Source organism: Garra rufa, chromosome 6 (assembly GCF_049309525.1).
Source record: "Garra rufa chromosome 6, GarRuf1.0, whole genome shotgun sequence".
NCBI lineage: Eukaryota > Metazoa > Chordata > Actinopteri > Cypriniformes > Cyprinidae > Garra > Garra rufa.
In genome coordinates, this window is record NC_133366.1 from 37,175,136 (window position 1) to 37,195,126 (window position 19,991).

Below are 19,991 nucleotides of genomic sequence, written 5' to 3' on the forward strand. Positions count from 1 at the left end.
GTGTTTCAAAGATAAATGAAGGTCTTACGAGTTTGAATCGACATGAACGTGAGTAATTAATGACATAATTTTTGGGTGAACTATCCCTTTAAGACATTGGTCTCAAACTCAGTTCCTGGAGAGCCACAGCTCTGCACAGTTTAGCTCCGACCCTAATCAAACACACCTGATTTCAGATAATCAAGGTCTTCATGAATACAAGAAACTTCCAAGCAGCTGTGATTTGGAGCTAGTTGGAGCTAAACTGCAGAGCTGTGGCCCTCCAGGAATTGAGTTTGAGACCACTGCTTTAAGAAAAAAACTTGAAAAAATACCTTGCGATAATCAAATGTTCATATTCCATAGATAAATGTATGAAATAACTGACTGTTACATTATTGAAAACAATTACTAATGAACACTCCACTGATCCTCAATTGGTTAAACAAACAAATAGTCCCGCCTCAAACTCACGCCATTGGTTAAGCAGTTGTTGCCGAGTCTGGCTGGTCAGGAGAAAGAATTTTACTAAAAAACGAAAAAATGATATTTAATTTTTTAAGATTTCTTTGATTTTCAACTCTGAACCCATGAAAAACACAACAACGTTCTGATCCTTGGCTGAAAGCCCTACCTTGATCGAATGGTTTTCCTGGGCTCCATGTTCCTGGTTCCTAAAACAAAAAAAGAGGTTGTTAAACAACATAGTTAATCAACAGTCTTCATTTCATTTTTCTGAGCTTCTGTTTGTTACCGTACATAAAGTAATCAGTTTTCCGGTTTAAACACTGTATTTTTACACTGCTTTCTTGTAGTTAGGCATACTTAGAAACAATTACACTATTATATTATCATGCAACTACAGCAACATTAAAGGAGTAGTTCACTTTCAGAACAAAAATGTACAGATAATTTACTCACCCTCTTTGTCATCCAGGATGTTCATGTCTTTCTTTCTTCAACTGATAAGAAATTATCAGTTGAAAAAAATGTTTCTTTAGGAAAACGTTTCAGGATTTCTTTCCATATAGTGGACTTCAATGGTGCCCCCAAGTTTGAACTTCCAAAATGCAGTTTAAATGCAGCTTCAAAGAGCTCTAAACAATCTCAGCCGAGGAAAAAGGGTCTTATCTAGCAAAATGATCATCATTTTTGAAACAAACTCACTATTTATGTACTTTCTAACCTCAAAAGCTTGTCTCGTCTATGTCTGTTGTGAACTCTGTTCTTTCTGGTTCAAGACAGTTAGGGTATGTCGAAAAACTACCATCTCGGCTGAGTACAGTACATCGCTGCAAAAGTACCGACCCAGTGTTTACAAAGTGAACATGTAAAGAAGATCAAATGCCCTTTACAAAAAAAAGGTTAAACAAAGATGTAGGACGCTTTTGAAGTTGAAGAAGAAAACCAGATGGGAGTTTTTCGACATAGCCTAACTGTATTGACCCAGACTACGCATGTAAATGGCAGCCAAGACAAGACAAACATTTGAGGTTAAAGAGTATATAAATTGTCAATTTGTTTAGAAAATGACAGATCGTTTCGCTAGATAAGACCTTTCTTCCTCAGCTGGGATCATTTAGAGCCATTTGAAGCTGCACTTAAACTGCATTTTGGAAGTTCAAACTTGGGGGCACCATTAAAGTGCACTATATGGAGATAATTCCTGAGATGTTTTGCTCAAGAAACATTTTTTTTTACGACTGAAGAAAGAAAGACTTGAACATCTTAGATCGCAAAGCGGTGAGTAAATTATCTGTAAATTTTTGTGCTGGAAGTGAACTAATCCTTTAAGGAGGACACATAATGTAAACTTGGACGAATTTCCCATCAAACAGTCAGGCAGATTAGAAAGACTCTGTTCCAGTGGAAAAACAAATGCACAATCATACAAACCTCCACCTCCTGATTGTAGAGGAAGCATTGTGGAGAAAACAAATAAACATTAGACAGAACATTAAACCCACATCACTTCAACAATAGGCTACAGCACAAAATAGACCACAACATGATATGCCATAAACAAAGAAGTAATGATGAAATACATATGTATAGATTGGCATTGTGCCTGTTTATACTGGGCTATTTGTTGCCTGTCACATTCAATGATTGGTCTGGACTTGTCTTCATGCTTAATTAATTAAGACAGTTACTATGTCAGTTTACATCAAAGGTCCATCGAAGATTGATAGCACCGTATGGTGACACGCACACACAGAGATATGGATATGATATGGCAGCAGTCGGGTCGTCTTGCAGTTACACATTTTGATGACTGCCATCTCTCTCCTTCCTCTGAGTGTGTGTTTGCGTGTATGGAATGCATGCAAATGCATCTTGGGATAAACAACAGCACATGAAATCCATTACAGCGTCTCCGTTGGTCATTCATAACATCCCTTCCATTCTTTCCCGCTCACAAAGAACTTTATCTTTCTCAGCCTCAGTGCATGTAAACACTGTCATTGTTCTTTTTCTCCTGTTTGTGCCTCCATTTCAGCAGCTAAACACAGCTGCCACCCAATCTACACGTAGATCGCACTTGATTTTGTGCATCTGTTTTTCTCTCACTTTATGTCTTTATGTACAGATTATTGTATTCATCTAAGACCTACACAGAGAATGTAAGGGCGGGATAGAAATAGAATAGCCTCCATTATGTTGCAAGCATCCTTTTTATGAAAGCCATGTGATAGCATGGCTTTCAGAGTGAATGGATGGGTCAACTGCTGTCCTCCTGTCTTGCTTGTTGCTGATACTTTAAACACATACATTCATGAGAAGGGAAGGTGAAACTTTGTCTAGTCAGGAAAAAAAGTGAAAGTACCTCTTTATTTTCACTCTCAATAATCAGACAAAATTAATACATTTGTTTGGTAAAAAGCCACCAAAATATATGTAGTGTTGGAGTCTTGCACAGTCCTTGTACAGTTGAGGTCAAAAGTTTACATCCCCCTTTTATAATCTGCAAAATGTTAATTATTTTACCAAAATTAGAGGGATCATACAAAATGCACGTTATTGTTTATTTAGTACTGACCTGAATAAAGATATTTCATAAAATATATTTTACATAAAATAAGTTTACATATAGTCCACAAGAGAATATAATAGTTGAATTTATAAAAAAGAACCAGTTCAAAAGTTTACATCCTCTTGATTCTTAAAACTGTCTGGTTAACTGAATGATCCACAGCTGTTTTTTGTTTAGTGATAGTTGTTCATGAGTCCCTTGTTTGTCCTGAATACTTAAACTGCCTGCTGTTCTTTAGAAAAATCCTTCAGGTCCCACAAATTCCTCGGTTTTCCAGAATTTTGTGTATTTGTGTATTTCCAACAACGACTGTATGATTTAGAGATCCATCTTTTCACACTGAGGACAACTGAGAAACTCATACGCAACTATTACAGAAGGGTCAACGCTCACTGATACTCCAAAAGGAAAAACGATGCATTAGGAGCCGGGGGGTGAAAACTTTTGAACAGAATGGAGAAGTGTACATTTGCCTTATTTTGCCTAAGTATCATATTTTTTCATTTAATACTGCCATTCAAAAGGCTACAGAAGATAGTTACATGTTTCCCAGAAGACAAAATAAGTTAAATTTACCCTGATCTTCATATTCAAAAAGTTTTCACCCCCTGCTCTTAATGAATTGTGTTTCCTTCTAAACCATCAGTTTTCCTCAGAGTGAGAGAACTGGTGTTTAGTTATACTCATGGGAAGCAAAAGTGGGATGAAACAGGGAGATGTTAACACGGCACAAACTAATCTCACCAGTGTGGCACTGATCAATTAAAACAATTTGATAACGTACGCACACTAATACGGTTAAAATGTTAACTAAGCACTATAACAACATGACGTTCACAAAGCAGTCTGGAGTGAAATGATTTGCACAGACAATAAATATTTAGGTAGATTTTGAGGCATTATCTTAAAAAATAAAAGTAATCCGCTGTATCCTCAGTGGCTCAGATGTTGGCAGAAAATGAAGACTCTTATGCTCAGTCTTACATCCCAAACTAAACACTGCGATTGCTTACGAGACACTATTAACGTTAAAGCTGCTCAAGCATGGAAAAAAATGGAGGACAGCATACAACCACAACTCGCTGAGGGGGAAAACTATGGCAATGCAGGACGAGTCAGTCAGCGGCCGTGGGTGGGGCCTAAACAGTGTGATGTCACATTGCTTTTAGAATCAAAACCGCATGCCTAATGAGACTAGTTTGGTTTAATGGGGATGAAAAAAATAAGGAGTAGGTGGATTTTTATCATTGTAGGGTGGTTGTGTTCACACACTGCTAACATTTGTATGTCCACACACTATGTAAAAGTGGATTTTGCATAATGTGTGCCCTTTAAACTAAATATTTATTGACTGTAATAGTTCATTTAACAGCATTTGGAGTGTTTACATGTTTTGCATGTTTTCACTTTTTTCCTAGCCTAGGTAAAGGTCTCATTCTCTTCTGGTGAATGTGTGTGTGTGTGTATGTGTATGTGTATGCTGCATGCTCCATTAAGCCATCGAACCTTTCTACAGCTCTTATATTGTGAGTAATCTGTGCTCCTCCATTGTCTGCTGCTTCACATCTCACACAATCAAGAACAGGAACAGCCTCCAAACCATAAACATCTGCTATGAAATCACTGGAGTGGGCTTACAAAGTCTAGACACTATGAACAGTAGACTAGGAGTAGAAGCCCAAAACATTATGCGTGCCATTAAAGATGATAGCTCTTAGCTGTTACTAGAGATTCCCTTATAACAGCAGACTCTTACATGCAAATAATTTGACTACAGTTTGTACAATTTATTTGTACTTTATGTTGTATATTCCATAATATTTTTAGTTGTATATTCATTCTTTTTATGGTTGTTATCTTATTTACATTTTTGTATACTTTCCATATTGCATTTTATGGTGTATAACAACACTTAGGGAGTAATGGCTGACTAAGGGTGTTATGTAATCATGATGCAAAAAAGGTAACTTTTAAAGGTCCACTGAAGTGCTTTGAAACAGCTGCGTTATTCTATGTGCTGACGTAATTTCAACTGAAACAAGAAGACAGGGTGACAGGGGCAGTCTTGCCGCCATTTTTAAAATAGCCATTAGTGTTTTGTTTATATCACAGCTTGGGCCACAGCCGTTGAGCTCAGTAAGGCTGCATTTGACAGCGTCTGCACCATCCAAATAAGTTTAAAATATACCATTCTGTGTAGAATTCAAATCCAATACGTTTTAGGGTCTGTGCAAAATTGCGCAAATGATCCGCTTCATGCTATCATTTCTATGGATCAAAGCAGACTGCTTGAAGCTCTTTCACCCCAATCGAAAGCATATTTACTGTCTGAATCGTTCCTTATCTCGTATATAGTGCACTATGTGCCATTCACCATATAGAAAATACTAATTCTGTGAACAAGTAACTGATTGTAGCCGCAGATTCAGCATCTATTTATAGTGAAGGGGCGGGATTCTTCCGATTCTAGAGAGCATTTGATTGGACAGAAAGTTTGATGAGAAGCTGAAGTGCAGGGTGATGACATTTAAAACGTTAATCAATATTGGCGGGAGTTGTGGACTGTACGTTTTGAATTCTTATATCTTCTAAATGCAAATTTTGTCATTGTTTTGAAGCATTCTAGCTTATAGATATAGATAAGGCTAACATATTAATACTAAAAGCCAAAAAACTTAAATTTTGACTTCATGGGGGCTTTAAAAAGCAGCAATACTCCTCTCCATTTTTCATAATAAGAATTGTGAAAAAGACATTTATTCAAATCTTAGAAGTTCATATTAAAATTCTGTACTTGCAGATATAATTTTGAGGAAATAAAAGGACACTTAAGTGTAGTTACTGTAAAAAGAGTACACTTTCAATACTGTTTCCTAACACACTTAAGTACATTTTTAAGAAGTAATAATGTAACAATTGTTTGTTATAATAATTTGTAATGATGTAGATTTTCCTTCATGATTATTTAAATCACGTTCCAATAATCTTTTGTCGTGATTTAAATAAGTAAACTTCATGTTGACTTACATACCAAAGTATATGTAAAGACCTTGACTATAATTTTAAAGGGATAGTTCACCCAAAAATGAAAATTACTCATTAGTTCATCATAAATGCTTTTCAGTACATTTCACTGTACATTTTAACCACATTTCAAAGACAAATTATACGCAATTTAATAAATATATACTTAAAGTCCTACTATAATACATTTTAATTTAAGTGCAATTAACATAGTTAAATGTCCAAAACTAGGAAAGTATATTTAGTATATTATTTTGGTAATAAGTGCTCTTTAAAAGTATATTAAAGTGTACTTCTTCACACAAGGGAATCTACTGGACGACATTTTGAAGTAACGCTCCAATCTCAATTTATTGAATTCCTATTTCTTTACCTGTAGCTCAGCGTCTATTTGTCTGATCCTCCCTGTGCCAAAAATAAATAGCTTCTCAGGGATTTAGAAAGTCTCATTATATTGTATTGCAATAATGATCATTTGTTTCGTTTAAATATACTCTCTATCACGACAGTTCCCATGCTTCAAACACACATACACAAACAGATTAGCATAGTCTGAGCACTATAAATCATGATTATTTTCACTGTAATCACTTTAAGGGCATTTCTCAGCATACAGAGGGATTTCCTTGGGTATTATTAGAATGCTTTCAAGCATATGTTGAATGAATAACCAATAAAGAAACAGAGCAACATTAATCTGTTAATACCAATACTAAGAGAAGTACAACGTTAAACCAGTGAAAGTGCACAAAGTGTCCAGCAAAATCCCTTTCTTATCATCACCACACACATTTAGCATATTGAGGAGCAGGTCAGTGTGTGTGTGTGTGTGTGTGTGTATGAGAGAGAGAGAGAGAGAGAGAGAGAGGGCGGCCAGCATGACAGCAAGGCGGCTGTTTTCTCATGCAGAAAGTGCCGGAAGCGTCTCACCCTTCTGACATCATTCATTCTTTATGACTCTCTGCCCCCCTCTCTTTCTCTCTTTCCCTCCCTCCCTCTCTGTGTCCAGTCTTTAACCACACACAAATTCACAAGGGCACCACAAACAGGAACATGCAACCTTACAGAGAGAGCAGAAACTCTACAGAATAAGAACAGAATCAGTCCATGCCACTTTAACACCAGATGCTACTTAATATAAGCGATAAAAGCTTACGCTTCAGAGGCATTCAAGCTTAGAGCGATTTAGTGACAAAGTCATTCATTTTTAAAGACAGTTGATGATTTCCTGCAAAATGAGTGACAGCAACTGTTGGCAATGCTTTATGCAAATGAGAACCGATTTGATGAGGTTACTCCCATTGGGACTGCAGACTATGATCACTGCTTAGTAGACAGTAATTTGAAGCTGAAGCTTTAAAGTTTAGTCATCTCATATTTAGACTGCTATTTAGACTATAGTCAAGCTGCTCTTTTCAAAAAGTATATCTACTGCACTGAAGCTACTAGAACAGCTGTTCTCAAGCTGTGGTCAAAATATTGTATTTATATTACAGCAAAAAATACATTATTTGAGAACAAGGTTTAAAACAGTCTTCGAAAATCTGGATATATGGAAACTTTAAAAGTGTGAAAACTGCAACATTTCTATATTAACACTAGAGGCGGTAAAACAGCAAGAACTTCTAACTGTTTTTATACACAGTTTGATTACAGCTCCATATGTTTCACTTTCCGGACATAAAAAGCTTGCTCAGTAGCTCAGGTGGCACAGAACTGGACTTAGGATGCAGAATGAAAGAGCTGAAAGATGAGACATCGAAAAACAAGCTAAAACGGCATGCTTGCGATTTGCATTTTTACATCACATTCACTTTTGTTCATAATATCAAGTAGGTTTAGGTGTAACGTTAGTGCAGATGTTATTTTAAAACGTCATGGAGCATTAGAGTTATAGTGTCACTATAGCGGATATTTTAAGTCAGAACTGTGGTGAAGCGTACAAGCGTTCATCTGTGCTGGGGAAAAAAAACGAACACACTTTTAGCACCACTCAGTGGATATTTCACATTGAATATGTCACAAAACTACATGGCGGTACGCATGTTTTCGTCGTGAGATCAGGTTGGAAACAGCATACCTGTACAAATGGCTAAGCAATGTAGACAGCGTCGTGAATTGAGAGGAAATCAATGTTTACTGCATACACTTCTGACCAGAGAGAACTAGTTAGAGAACTATTAAAGGAGTAGTTCACTTTCAGAACAAAAATTTACAGATAATGTACTCACCTCCTTGTCATCCAAGATGTTCATGTCTTTCTTTCTTCAGTCATAAAAAAATTATGTTTTTTGAGGAAAACATTTCAGGATTTCTCTCCATACAATGGACTTCTATGGTGCCCCCGAGTTTGAACTTCTAAAATGCAGTTTAAATGCAGCTTCAAAGGGCTCTAAATGATCCAGCCGAGGAAGAAGGGTCTTATCTAGTGAAACAATCAGTCATTTTCTAAAAACATTTACAATTAATATACTTTTTAATCTCAAACGCTTGTCTTGCCTAGCTCTGTGTATTCCGGTTCAGGACAGTTAGGGTATGTCAAAAAACTCCCATGTCATTTTCTCCTCCAACTTCAAAATCATCTTACATCGCTGCAGAAGTATCAACTCAGTGTATACAAACTGAACGTGCAAATCACCCTTTACAAAAAAAGGGTAAAACAGCGATGTAGGGCGATTTTGAAGTTAGAGGAGAAAAGGAGTTTTTCGACATGCCCTAACTGTCATGAACCGGAATACACAGAGTATATACACAGAGCTAGACAAGACAAGCATTTGAGGTTAAAAAGTATATAAATTGTCATTTTTTTTTTAGAAAATAACAGATCATTTTGCTAGATAAGACCCTTCTTTCCTCGGCTGTGATCATTTAGAGCCCTTTTAAGCTGCATTTTGCAAATTCAAACTCGGGGGCACCATAGAAATCCATTATATGGAGAGAGAAATCCTGAAATGTTTTCCTTAAAAAAAAACAATTTCCTTAAGACCTAAAAAAGAAAGACATGAACATCTTGGATGACAAGGGGGTGAGTACATTATCTGTAAATTTTTGTTCTGAAAGTGAACTACTCCTTTAATAACTCACAACTAATTCTCTAACTGGGCAAATAAACCAACTGTAAACGGCCGTTAACAGACACTGAAGACGAACACACAGAGGAGAAAATACTGTAGCAGAAAGATAAGCTCACTGTTCACGATGTGCGAAATAAGACAAATCCTAAATACTGATTTTAGGGTTTATATGAACGTATTTTTGAGGGGAACTGACTGTCTTCAGAAAAGTGTAGATGGTATTTATTTTCTCCGTATAATGCATATTAATGTAGTATTTAAAAGGGCAGAGCTGCTGTTTACATCAGAAACCAATTAAATACTATATTGCCGCTGTTACATAAGTGCCACCTGCTGGCAGAAAATAAATTTGCATTCTCATTTGCGCCTGCTGTTTCTGTTTCTGCTTTAAATTCTAAAATTATTTAGTCTACTTTTAATCAAAAACTAATGCTAATATATGTAGCATGTTTGTTTGGATCGTGATTAAAACGCAAAAGTTCTGCAACTGCTTCATGGATTCGTAATAAAGGCACAGTCAAAGGGGGAAAACCACGATAAACCATGAAACCTCCAGAATCCTAAATAAACATGATACAGATTTTTGGTCAAACCGCCCAGCACTAAAAGTGTATTCATGACACGTCATCAGTCTGCCATATTGGCGCCACTGAATGTAAACAATGCCACTGAACCGAACTAAACTCTCATATTTTGCTGATTATTGCTGCTAAAAAAGGTCAATTACTGCCATGTTTTGGGATGTACAAATCGTTCATACCGGGAAAAACATTTGGAGTACTTAGACTGCCAAAAGTTATTACAAATCAAGATGATGAGTGCAAAAAAATGAGGAACATAGGCATTTGTGGTTGGCCAAACTGACCAGTATTTCTATGGCAAGAATCTTGACAACATTTGAGTTTGTTCTTAAATATTAGGCTAATTTCTTAATTAATACTGCTCATATGTATCTTTACCAACCTAATAACTTTAGTTTGTCAAAATATTGCACCATTTCTTGCTTACTAAGTCCCTCTTTGTATGGTTTAGCAGCTTCCACAAGTTTTTTTTCTGTGGTTTAGACGGTAACTGACCAAATCATGACGTGAGTGCAAACCCTCCATACATACATAAATGCTATTAAAAAGATGTATATTTATCAAGCCAGGTTTTTGTTTGTCGTATTGGTTGGGGAAAGTAGTCTGTATTCTGTATTTTAAAACCTACTATCATACTACTAAAAATGTATATCAGCATATCTGCAATCAACATCACAGAAATTCCGCAGTCTAGAGGTGATTAATCATCACCACTTGAATATGATTTTTTTTTTCCAACCATAAAACTGCATTGGTCTAAAATAACTCCACATAACTGTACATTAAACATCAAATATAATTACATAAAACATAAATAATTAGACTCCCTGTGATTGTCAAATCACACAGCAGCTTTGGTTTGTAAGGCAAAGTTAAGTTCAATTAGCTTCAAGATTAGAATCAGCTGTGTTAGATTTTTGGTGAGGGAAAATGAATGTATATTAGCATCACTCATACACAAGAATGTCTGTGTTTGTGTGTCCATGTGGACTGTCCTAAGGGCTATTTTCATAAACATGGCAAAATTTCTCCTCTCTCTCTCCATTAGCTCAAGGCCTGAAGCAGACTGCCAACCTCCATTCCATTGAGAGGACAAAGAAAAGAGGGTGAATGAGAGAACAGAGCGACAACACAGAGACAAAGCTGTACGGATGAAAGAGAGAAAAGCAGATACAATTCAAAGTACAGACTATGAATTAGTTATCTTCAGTTAATATGTATTCTTCAGCACGATCTCTCAATATGCTAGTACAGGAGTTTATGAAACCACAATGAAATTCAGAGTAAGAAACATTACCGAATGGATGAACAAAGAACGAATGTCCAAAAAACAGTATAAACTCTGTAAATCACATTTTCATTCTCAGTGGTATAGTATTGTCATTTCTCAATAATATTGGTAATGTCTTTGTGGGAAGATATAACAGTGATTTCCCAGGGGGACATTTTTATTGCACCACTCAAAATTAATCAACAGTCCTACAAATGAATAAACAGTAATGTTTCTTGCTTTAAAGCTGTGGTTCTCAAACATTTTGAAGCTATCCTGCTCCCATTATCCATGGTTCATTTTGTAATTCATTTCAAAAACTGTACATCCAATAAGAACAATAGAGCAGTCACTAACTATTATTTTGGTAATCAGGTAAAATGTTGATTATTCTGACCTAAAATCAGACCTAAGAAACCAATAACCTTTAAAATGGCTTACAATACATTCACACATTATTGCGCAATCGAATCCTTGTTTAATATTGACTAAACAACATTTAATTTCAATGTCTACTTAATCTTTAATATCTGGCCATTTCTGTATGACAGAAATGCAGCAGCCACTGTAATTTCTTGAATATGTGGACATCAAAATGTGTAAACTAAGAGTGAGGGTTTGACCTTTTATTTTAAAATTTTGATGAACAGTTAGGATATTTGATCTTTGAAAAATATTAAGGTATTCTCCTGTGATGGCTTAGGTATATAAATGATTTAAATCTGATGAAATGGTGCACGCTGCATTCCCAGATGAACATTATAATAAACCCAAATTCACGGCAATATGCAGAGATGCTCCACACATATAAATAACTGTTTGTGTGGAGCAGCATTTACTGTGAAAGGAGCTGCTCTGAGATGCATGTAAATTCGAAATAGTATTATGCGTTATTATGATTTTTAAATGGGTTTAATATATCATGCAGCCTTAGAAAACAGTCTAATAATGCATTTCATGGATTCTTGTCCACTTCTGGAATTTTGACTCTAAATGGGTAAGATGCAATCGAGGATTATTTGTAATCAAGTATTCGAATTGAGGAATCGAGGAATCGTTACAGTCCTTAAGAACAATATTGTAAAAATGTTTCTGTGTTCAACCGGCATACTAAGGCATTTAACATATGTACACACACAAAAACCTTAAAATTCTGAAATATTTTACTATATAAAATAACTGTTTTCTATTTAAATATATTTTAAAATGTAAGTTGTTCCTGTGAACAAAGCTTAATTTTCAGCATCAATACTCCAGTCTTCAGTGTCACATGACATGATCCTTCAGAAATCATTCTAATATGCTGATTTGCTGTTCAAGAAACAATTTTTTTTAATTATTATTATTATTATTATTATAAATATTTAAAACAGTTGAATACATTTTTTCAGGATTCTTTGATGAATAGGAAGATCCAAAGATCAGCATTTATCTGAAATAAAAAAGACATTTATAATGTCATAGAAGATTTCTACTTCAGATAAATGCTGTTCTTCTAAACTATTCATCAAACAAACTAAAAAATCTACTCAGCTGTTTTCAACATAATAAATGTTTGAGCAGCAAATCAGAATATTAGAAAAATTTCTGAAGGATCATGGGACTGGAGTAATAATGCTAAAAATTCAGCTTTGAAATTACAGGATAGAAAATGGCTATTTTAAATAGTAAAAATCTTAAAAAAAAAAAAAAAAATACTGTTATTGCTGTACTTTGGATCCAATAAATGCAGGCCTGGTGAGCAGAAGAGACTTCTTTAAAAAACATTAAAAATCTTACTGTTCAAAAACTTTTGGCTGGTAGGGTAAAATGAAATTTTTTAAGTATACTTCAAATGTCTTTATTGGCAGTTTTATTGATAAACTTTGTAAGCTGAAGTATATGAGTAACTTTTTTTTGTGATTTGTTAAATGTTACCAAATAATCTATTCAAACTGATGGCTCAATCAGACTGAAAAGCCTTCATATAAACACCTTAATAAATTCGACTGATCTCAAGCTGAATACAATTTTGATTTAGATTAATCCTAGAAATAGGGAAAAATAAGAATGTAAATGTCTGAATCTGAATATTTTGTCAATCAGATTAAAAAATACCTTGCAGACATGTACAGTGCCATGTGTACATTGTTTACATACAGTATGTTTTACATCTCACAATCTTGCATATGTATATATACGTCTTACAAACTGGTCAGTGAAAGAGGACTGAATATTTACAAAAATATTTGCTAAAAAAAGCTTTTTTTTGACATATATCAGCTTTCTCTTTAGATAAGTCATCAAGGCAAAAATGACAATTACACTCACAGTAGCTTTGGTGACATTATTGCACCGTTTTTCTCCAGTTTTGAACACGGAATACATATAATGCACATGTAAATGCATATATTAATCAGACTGCAAATTTTAGGGTTCAAATAAACAGTACTTTTGGAATTTTAAATCGGATTGGATTCCTTCGGGCTGATGAAATTTAGTAAATTTAAACCTAACCAACATGTCATTTTAGTACTGCAAAAGCACTGCAGCTTTTCCTTTTTGAGATATAGTCCTTCCTGTCACCAGGATGTTTTCCAGACGTGTCCTTTACACCAAAGTCAAACACATGCCCGTAGACTGGCTTTGTTTCTCATTCAAGCCTCTCACCAAGTCATAGAAAATTCTCTATACTCTTTTCTTACCTCCTCTGGCGGCATTAGCCTGAAGTTGATAGAGCGTTAAAAATGTCACTATAGCACAGCTGACAGTGAAGTCAAGAGTGTGTGTATGTGAGTGTGTGAGAGAGACACAGAAGATGTTTGACACTGCAGGGGGATCACTGATGGCCATTTTCAGCCTGTCAATCTCACAAAGCCACACACATACACACACTTCACCAAACAAAAGCTTGACAGCCCATGCTTCCCGTACATGTGCAGTGTTTTAGAACTTAAATATGATTGGGGGTCGGTGATTTTAGGGCTCAGAGTCTTTCAGTAATTGCTTTGCTGTAAGGGCCAGTTGATTACAGGAAAAAAATCTTGTTGAGCCGCGTTTGCTGAACAACTAATCTGCATAAATCACTTTCTCTTTACTGATGGCCTGAAGTGTCACATGGAAAGTAATCTTTGATGTGCCTTTAGCTACGAAGCTGGAAAAAAAGAAGCAAGAGAAGACGATTGAGAGAGAGTTTTCATGTGTGCATACACCGTAAAATAAAAAAGGGAATTATGTTTTAGTTTTTTTGGAGTCACAGATTAAGAAATGTGAATTGCTTCAACTTCAGAAAACACAGAATTCCCTCTAAACTTGCCTAGTTGCCTGAATAGTTTATTATTGAACTAGTTTGCTCATTTATTAAGGGTTTGTGAGTTTCCAGCATGTATTGCATCCTGAATTCATTATGTGTTTATTCTTATAGAATTACTTGTTCTTTGTTGTGTAAATTGATAATTCATTGTGATAAGTGATAATTCACCCAAAAATGTACTCACCATTGTATTGTGACAAACCTGTACATTACCTTGTGCAGAACACACAAGAAGAGATTTCTTTCGACAGAATTTACATTTTTAGGTGAACCAAACTTTGCCTTAAAGGGATAGTTCACCAAAAAAAATGAAAATTACCCCATGATTTACTCACCCTCAAGGCATCCTAGGTGTGTATGACTTTCTTCTTTCAGTTGAATCCAATCAGAGTTACATAAAAAAATCATCCTGGCTCTTCCAAGATTTATTATAGCAGTGGGCGGTTGTTTCTGTTCAACAGTCCAAAAGAAGTCTAATAAAGTGCAACCATACATAACAAAAAGTGCTCCACACGGCTCTGGGGAGTGAATAAGGGAGCGAATTGATGCGTTTTTGTAAGAAAAATATTAATATTTTGTTCCGGGCGGATGACGTAGGATGTATGCGTTGCGTATGCACCGCTGAGAAGAGACGAACATGGAAGCGCAGAGGAGAGACAAAATAGAAGTACAAAAGGAGGATTTGTAAAGAAAAAATTTGGAGGATTTCGAAATAAGCCAAGAGGAGACTGGTTTTCCTTTGCCAAAGTTAAGCAATTTAAAAGTACAAAAAGAGGATTTGTAAAGAAAAAAATCGGAGGATTTCGATATAAGCCAAGAGGAGACTGGTTTTCCTTTGCTAAAGTAAAGAAACTGTGCTTCCTTTGCTCCTGTAAACAAACGTTGATTTTGCGCGAGATCAGTGGCACATGTGCAATGCATATGTCCTACGTCATCTGCCAGCATCACCTAGAGAAAAGTGATTATTACGTTTTAAATATGGATATTTTTTGTACAAAAATGCATAGATTCGCTACAGGAGCTCAATATTCACTCCTCGAAGCCATGTAAGGCACGTTTTATTATGGATGGATGCGATTTATTGGACTTCTTTTGGACTGTTGAACAGAAACACCTGCCCGCTGCCATTATAAAACTTGGAATAACCAGGACCATTTTTAATATAACTCAGATTGTATACACCAAGGATACCTTGAGAGTGAGTAAATCATGGGCTAATTTTCATTTTTGGGTGAACTAAACTAGGGCTGGGCGATATGACGATATTATAATATTTCGACGATGTCTCGTAAGTATCGCGATGTCGATGTCAACAGTCAGGGTTCAGACGATTATCGACATTATCGAGGGAAAAAAAAGATAAATGATAAACCTAGTAAGTAGTTGCCAAAACATTTTACAGGCTATACAGCACACATAGTGCCCTATTTTTAAAGATTTTTTTAAACAGTGTATACAGTATTATTATATATAATTAGGCTGAGATAGAGCACTATACATTTTTAATTAATTTGCAACAAAATTATAGTTTTCTTGAAAACAAAAATTTAATTTAGATTGCACACGTTTGGAGTTTCAGTGTTGGCAGCCCCGTTATTGTGGGATTTTGTATTTTATATTAATAAAAAAAAAATCTAAAAATTGAAATAAAAAAAGAAATTTAAATTACTCATGCTTAATAAATAAAGCAGTTATTTTTATTTTGCTATAAACAGGCCAAATAAGTCATTTTTGCTGATTTTAGTCAATCATGATATATATAAAATACATTATAGCTTGACGACAAGTTTGAAAACAACGCTACAACTGTTATAATCAAGGAAATTAAACAATAAAATTGGGTGCTATTATTTTTCCTCAACAGTTTTCCTCACAAAATGAAATTTATTTCAAACACAAATTTGATAAGAACGGAGTAAAAATTATTAGCAACACCAACATAACAGCAAAGCTGATGTTTTCTGTTAGTTTAAGCAGAAACAAAGAAAGGGTAGACGATATTATCGGATATCGCGATATTTTCTAAGGCGATTATCAATAAGATATTTTTTGCATAATCGCCAGCCCTAAACTAAACCATTAACTACTTATTTGTTTTATGGCGATGTTAATATAGTCCATTTTTTTCCAACATTTGTTGATTCCAGTGTTTGGGAGTAACTATTTACATGCAATAGAGTAACGTAATTTAATTACAAAATAAATGTAACTGTAACTCTCTCGATAACTCTTTTTTTTCGTGTCATCAAAAAACAGCATAATAGCTATTAAACCATATCTTGTTGTGATTTTAAATCAGAATTTAACCTCAGAATGATCTAAAAGTAAAAAGAGGTGCTAAAGTTTGATTTTGTAGTGGCTATGCTTTAAAATGAAATTTTTATCATCTTCTTAAAGTGAGGGAGGATTTTGAAAGTCAATTTCAAATAGAGTAACTTGTAATCTGTAACCTGTTACATTTCCAAAGTAACCTTCGCAACACTGGTTGTTGAGGCCATTGTTATCTATACAAAACTACTGCACATACAGTAATATCTTTGCTTTGAAAAATGTTATCTTCTTCTGGCACAAATACTGACATTTCATTTTAAGACATTCATAAAAATCTTTAAAAAAATGCTAATTTACAATTTGTTGAAAGAGAAGCTTTTAGTTGTTTTGACAAGAACAAGTACTGAGAACTAAATGAGCCTTTTAGTAAGCAACAAAATTCTAATTTTCAGAATAAAAGTGGTATAATTCAGTTATTAAGAATCACAGGTATTAAAATAAAACCTCAATATCATTCTTGATTCTTGGAGTGTTAGTTTTTTAACAGTGTTCCCATTAAGTACACTTGAAGAAATAACTGAAATGAGAGTGGGTATACAGTAAAAGAGAGGGAGAGAGAGACAGAATAATCAGGTAGTGAAACAGTAATTTGTCATGCCCTGTGTTTGAGACCTATGCCACCCACGTGACTGTCTTAACTACATCCCTTACATAAACAACATTACCGCAAATAGGCACACAGGAGGAAATGGAAGTCCTCTGGTCCAGATGATATCATTACACTGAGCGTTCACTGTCAATTAACATCATGTTTATAAAGAACCTTGTTATGCAACTCGACACATCTTGATTGTTGTTTTGATGTTGATGTGAATTCAGATAAGCTATCAGGGCTTGTCACATTAGGTTTGCCAGCTACTGTGTGCAGGTTTAAAACATATGCATCTTTACTTTTGAGTTTTTTTGGTCTAAGAGCGTTTCCCAGTATTTCTTTACCTTATATGTTACCCTGGACCACAAAACCAGTCTTAAGTAGCACAGGTATATTTGTACATTGTATGGGTCAAAATGATCAATTTTTCTTTGTCAAAAATCATTAGGATATTAAGTAAATATCAAAGATATTTTGTGCATTTCCTACTGTAAATATATCAAAACTTAATTTTTGATTGGCAATATGCATTGCTTAGAACTTTATTTGGTCAACTTTAAAGGCAATTTTCTTAATATTTAGATTTTTTGCAGATATTTTTGTAGTTGTATCTCTACCAAATATTGCCCTATCCTAACAAACAAATCAATGTAAAGCTTATTTAGTTAATGTATAAAAATATTGACCCTGATGACTGGTTTTGTGGTCCAGGGTCACATCTTAATCAACACGAAACTAGCAGTGAGTTACACCAGCATCATAATATATTCAATATATGTGACATTATCATTAATATGTTTGCTAAATAGTTAGGTCCGGTCCTTGAATTTAATTGGCTAAGCAGCATTTTACTAGCTTTTTTTTTGTTTTTTTAACAAGTGTACTGAGAGTGAAAGAAATGGAAGAATAATTACAGAACGCTTTGAGTGGGGAGTGAAAATCACATAAACTATTCCAGACTGACTTTCTACATGCACAAGCTTGATGCTTTTGCCTTCTTTTAGACCTATTTACAAAGAAGAAACATAAAATATAACTTACTATTTTTGGCTTGAAAAGTTACTCAATATCTGCTTCTTTATTAATGGTTGTACAAAATCAATATCACACAATCATGTCGTTGTTCTGACTATCAGCACATGTGCAGTATATTCATTTTAAGAGTTTGAATTTGACAGTTATAATATTTTTAGAATTGAATAAGTCATAATTTGTGTTTTACAGATTTAACAAAGAAAAATATTCCCAAGAACAAGTACTCCTTAGGGTAAGTGTAGCATGGTTGAAAATCACTGCACTAAGACATGCACGCACGCACGCACGCGCGCGCACGCGTCAAGCATCGCAACATCCGCAGGTGAAAGAAATACTTGTTATTGTTTGTAAGATGCTCCCATTTCTGTTCTTTGTATGGTATGTAACAAACCAAGTGCTCCGGCTGACAGACACAAAGCTAATACAGTTCAGACCTCGTCTTAGTGTATTAGCTCGTTGATGGTTAAAATAGCCGTTCCAAAGCCCACTTAGCGGCGCAGAAGTGACGCACTGAGTCTAATTGATTGGTGACTGTCTTCCGTGAAATACTGAATTAATACAAAACGGAACTCTAAACACGGATTTACGAAAGGCGTACTTAAGGCTTCACACAGGCCAAATGAAATCCCATGCTGCTTCTTACTAAACATTTAGCGTCTTACCGTAGAAATACATGACACGCTCTGAAACAACACATATAGACCCAAATTATAGGCTGTCTCAAAACCGAGTAAGCTGCCTATCTAGTCAGCATCAATTCAAGCGCGCTTTCGATGGCCAAAAACGCTATCTAGTTAGTCAGCTCTCTAGATGTCGGGAACGAGCAACTGTTATGAAGCGGAGCAGCACTCACATCTCTGAATTTGTCCCATCTCCCAGTCAACCATTTGTCGTCCAAAAAATTGCCGTTGTCGTTGCGGGCAGAAGCTCCGGCGATCAGCAGCGCGCACACACCGACCAGCACAAGCATCTGCATCGAGATACAGAGAGAAATCAGCATCCTGATAAACACAGCGACATAAAATGCCGAATAACCGTTACAATAATCCCTTATGCGTCACCTTCAAGAGGAGAATGTGAGCGCTGTCATTGACTGAAGAGCTCCGTGCTAAGACTCAACTGATCTTCACCAACCTCTCTCTCTCTCTTTCTCTCTCTCCTGATAAAGCGTATGCTAGAGAAGGCGGACGTGGGCGCGTGCGCTGTCTTTCCATTTAACATCGAGTCTCTAATTATTTTTTCTTTTTATGGGTTATACGTACATCTGAATGAGGACTATTACAAATGTAAATGATCAAAGAAATATAGATATTCAACTTAAGTTAACGTATTAAACTACAGACGTGCCTAAACTTCTCACTGAAATGGTTCATAAATCAAACTCAGTGACACTTTACAAACAACTTGTTTGTAAAGTGTCACTGAGTTTGATTTATGAACCATTTCAGTGAGAAGTTTATGAGTTTGATTTATGAACCATTTCAGTGAGAAGTTATTGAGAATACAATAGGCCACATAATGTTAACAAATGACACCTTGTTTGAAACAAGGTGTCATTTGTTAACATTATGTGGCCTATTGTATTAACTAACATAATCGAACAATGGACAATACATTTATTACAATATTTATTCATCTTTAATGTTAATAAAAATCGTTCATGGTTTGTTCAAACGATTAATCACATCCAAAATAAAGTTTTTGTTAATATAATGTGTGTGTTTGTGCTGTATATGTGTGTATATATATATATATATATATATATATATATATATATAT

At 35.1% G+C, this 19,991-nt stretch overlaps 1 protein-coding gene across 2 annotated transcripts in view; it reads right to left on the reverse strand.

The window, feature by feature from the left end:
• Positions 1-19,371, reverse strand: part of spock3 (SPARC (osteonectin), cwcv and kazal like domains proteoglycan 3) — a 46,422-nt gene extending 27,051 nt beyond the window's left edge. The window contains exons 1-3 of one of the 2 annotated variants that reach the window (XM_073842355.1): positions 19,274-19,371; positions 19,066-19,182; positions 614-653 (exon numbers count right to left, since the gene is read on the reverse strand). In XM_073842355.1, coding sequence (XP_073698456.1) covers positions 614-653; positions 19,066-19,182 — 157 coding nt within the window. In that variant the 5' untranslated portion in view covers positions 19,274-19,371. Of the gene's footprint in view, positions 1-613; positions 654-19,065; positions 19,189-19,273 lie in introns of those variants that run through there. The other variant, XM_073842354.1, reaches the window with a different exon arrangement.
• Between the last annotated feature and the right edge of the window lie 620 nt (positions 19,372-19,991).